General features: G+C 32.4%; 1 protein-coding gene across 1 annotated transcript; it reads left to right on the top strand.

Moving 5' to 3' along the window:
- Positions 1 to 611: 611 nt before the first annotated feature.
- LOC110655072 (cytochrome P450 71B36) lies at positions 612 to 3132 on the top strand. Its single transcript, XM_021811248.2, has 2 exons — positions 612 to 1680; positions 2345 to 3132. Exons 1-2 carry the CDS (start codon positions 772 to 774, stop codon positions 2951 to 2953), a joined length of 1518 nt encoding a protein of 505 aa, XP_021666940.2. The 5' UTR covers positions 612 to 771; the 3' UTR covers positions 2954 to 3132.
- The last annotated feature ends 297 nt before the right edge of the window (positions 3133 to 3429 follow it).

Genomic DNA, 3429 nt, shown 5'->3' with positions numbered 1-3429 from the left:
TAAAACCCACTATAAAAAATATTGATCCATATGTTGCATTCTAAAATTCCCTATCATTCTTTTCTTCTTTGTCCGGACAGGCCCCATCTTATCTTACCTTATCTTTAGAAATTTGGAACATTGACCAATTAATGTTACTTCCTTTTCATAAATTTAAAACGTTGTTTACTTTTATTATTTCATGAAAAGTATATATATATATTATTCGCTTTTATACTTTTATATTTTATTATTTATTTTTATATTTATAATAACATATAAAATATTTATATTTTTTTATTCACTTTAATTATCTATGTGCTTTTTATAATCACTACAATATTTTTATCACAGAGATATATATGTCAAAAATAAAAAATAGTGTTGTTTATATTTACATAAATATAAATCTTTTCATAACATGAATAAAAGAACATACGATCCTCTCTTCTGAATTTTTTTTATTCAAACTCAATTTATTTTAAATTTAAAATAATATAATTTAATTATAAATATATAAATCTACATGTTTTGTATTTTAAATTTATGGCATTGAGTAAAAATTTTCCCTCTCCTAGTGAATTGTATAATTTACCGCCAAAAATTTGTCGTTTCCGAACATCAACGTCCAAGATTTATTAGTATTGTATTCAACGGATATCATCTAGTGGAGGCAATGCCTTTGAGTTTAGGGAACTGTAAAGGGAGAAGGCACCTATATTTAAATTTAGGCATCTGCTTGCCCATTGCCTCTTGGCTACAAACACCACTGGCCGACACTTGCAAACCCCGATGGCTTTTCCTTCCGTCGATATGTGGTCACTTCTTCTTGTGCTCTTCCCATTATTCTTTATCTTGAAGAGAAAATTTCAGGATAAGAGACAGAGCAAGCACCTTCCACCAGGCCCTCCAGGGCTTCCAATCATAGGCAACTTGCATCAACTTAGGGCATTACCTCATCAGTCTCTATGCCAACTCTCCAAGAAACATGGCCCTGTGATGTTTATAAAACTTGGTTTTGTACCTTCAGTTGTCGTCTCCTCTGCAGAGGCAGCTAAGGAGGTCTTGAAAACCCATGATCTTTGCACTTGCAGTAGACCTGTCTCGGATGGTACTAGAATACTATCCTACAACTATATTGATGTAGGTTTCTCCCCGTATGGAGATTACTGGAGGAAGATGCGAAAGATTTGCGTTCTTGAGCTCTTCAGTGCCAAGAGAGTGCAGTCATTTAAATATGTTAGAGAAGAAGAGGTTACTGCACTCGTTGACTTTGTCTCCAAATCTGCTTCCTCTGCCACTCCTGTTGATCTAAGTGAGAAGTTTATGGCCTTGACTGCAAACATAATTTGCAGAGCAGCTTTTGGGAGGAGTTTTAAAGAGAGAGGATTCAGGCATGAAAGATTCCAAGAAGTGATCCATGATTGCGTAGACAGGCTTGGGACCTTCTCTGCAGCTGACTTCTTTCCTTACGTTGGCTGGATTATTGATAGACTCGCAGGTCTCCATGGAAGGCTTGAAAGAAACTTTGAAGAATTTGATGCTTTCTATGAAAAGGTTATAGATGATCATATTAAAAAGGGAAAGGAAGAGGCCGGACCTGAAGATTTTATTGATGTTTTACTGCTAGAGGTTGAGAGATCTCAAACCGAAGCTGATGATTTTCAATTCACCAAGGATCACATTAAAGCAATTCTCATGGTAAGCTTTGAAAATTTTGATAATTTTATTATGATTAGCGGAATATATATTCTGTGATTTTTATATAACCTTTCCGACAAAACATTATAAAGGAGAGATTAATAAATGTACTCTTGCACATGCATCATTTTTTACATTAATGTGAGACACACTCTTCATATTATAAGGAGGGAGAAACATATATAATTATCTAGTCACTAATATATAATCTTTAAAAAGGAAAAAAAAATAAGTAGACAATGCTTAATGCTCATTTCATGAGGATCTTTAATTTAACCCATTTAAATTAGTTTAAAATTTTTAATTTAAACTCAATTTAGCCTAAAAATCGAGAAAAATCAAAGAATTGAACTTCTTGATTTTAGGGCTAAATCAAGAAATTTAGCAAAAACGAAAGTAATGGAACTTTTTGATTTTTCATCTAAATTAAGAAATAAAGAAATTTGGTTGAAAAATTTTAACTTTTTAGCTAAATTGAATTTAAATTGAAAATTTTTAGTTAATTTGAATAAAAGAGTTGAAAATGAGTTAGATTGAATATCCCAACAAGTGCATAATGAAATTAAGTATTTAAACAATATTCATTTCATTTTTGCAAATAAATTTCTTTAACCTTGATTTAGCTGATCCTGTATATAATTTTTTTTTTTTTTTGTAATATTAGAACATATTTATAGGAGGAGTTGACACTGGAACAACAACTATGATTTGGGTCATGACAGAGCTGGCTAGACACCCTAGAGTTATGAGAAAAGTGCAAGAAGAAATCAGAACTTGTATTGGAGAGAAAGGAAAAGTCTCTGAAAGTGACATTGAGAAGCTTCAATACCTAAGAATGGTATTGAAAGAAACTTATAGACTGCATCCAACAGGACTATTAATAAGAGAAGCTATGTCCGAAATCAACATCAATGGTTATGTGATTCCTCCCAAAACCCTCATCCAAATCAACGTGTTTGCAATTGGAAGAGATCCTACGATTTGGAAAAACCCAGAAGAGTTTTATCCTGAAAGGTTTATGGACAGTCACATTGACTTCACTGGGCAGAATTTCGAGTTGTTACCATTTGGTGCTGGCAGGAGAGGTTGTCCTGGCATGGCTATGGGACTGGCTACGGTGGATCTTGCACTTGCAAACCTTTTGTTTCATTTTGATTGGAAGTTGCCTTATAACATGAAGGAGGAAGATATTAGCATGGAAGAGGCACCTGGTCTTGTAACTTGCAAGAAAACACCTTTACTGCTTTTACCAGTTAAATATCCACTCGTATAATAGAAAAATACCATGTCTGTATGCACCTTAATAAAAACTATTTACCATAATAATGAGCTTTAGCTCAGAAGTGTAAGAGACTGCGAGGTGTAGAATTTGAGTATTGTAGCCATTTGTATCAAAAGAAATAAGGCTATGTTTGGTATAACGTAATCAAATTTTTAATGTAATTGTGATTACATTACATATTTGATTATATTATTTGATTATAAAATAAATTGATGTAATGAAATGATAATTATATAATGTAATCAATTATGTTTAAAGTAATATAATAATCATTACATATAAAAATAGATATTGTTTTGATTTTTTTTCATTTATTGTTAACATTGCAACTATCACTACTATCCAGTCATCATTGTCACTACCGCTACTATCACCACCACTTGATCACTACTATCTCCGCTTTGTCATTATCACTTCTACCATCATTTAGTCACTACCACCACCAATAGCTTACTTTATCACTACCA

Source organism: Hevea brasiliensis, chromosome 1 (assembly GCF_030052815.1).
Source record: "Hevea brasiliensis isolate MT/VB/25A 57/8 chromosome 1, ASM3005281v1, whole genome shotgun sequence".
Classification (NCBI taxonomy): domain Eukaryota; kingdom Viridiplantae; phylum Streptophyta; class Magnoliopsida; order Malpighiales; family Euphorbiaceae; genus Hevea; species Hevea brasiliensis.
The sequence above is the reverse complement of the archived record's forward strand: the minus strand, read 5'-3'. Positions and strand labels throughout refer to the sequence as shown.

Excerpts from the sequence above, each read along its gene's own strand:
- LOC110655072 (XM_021811248.2), top strand. The coding sequence starts at position 772 with ATGGCTTTTCCTTCCGTCGATATGTGGTCACTTCTTCTTGTGCTCTTC. Across the intron at positions 1,681-2,344 it reads ACATTAAAGCAATTCTCATG|AACATATTTATAGGAGGAGT; the intron begins GTAAGCTTTGAA and ends TTGTAATATTAG.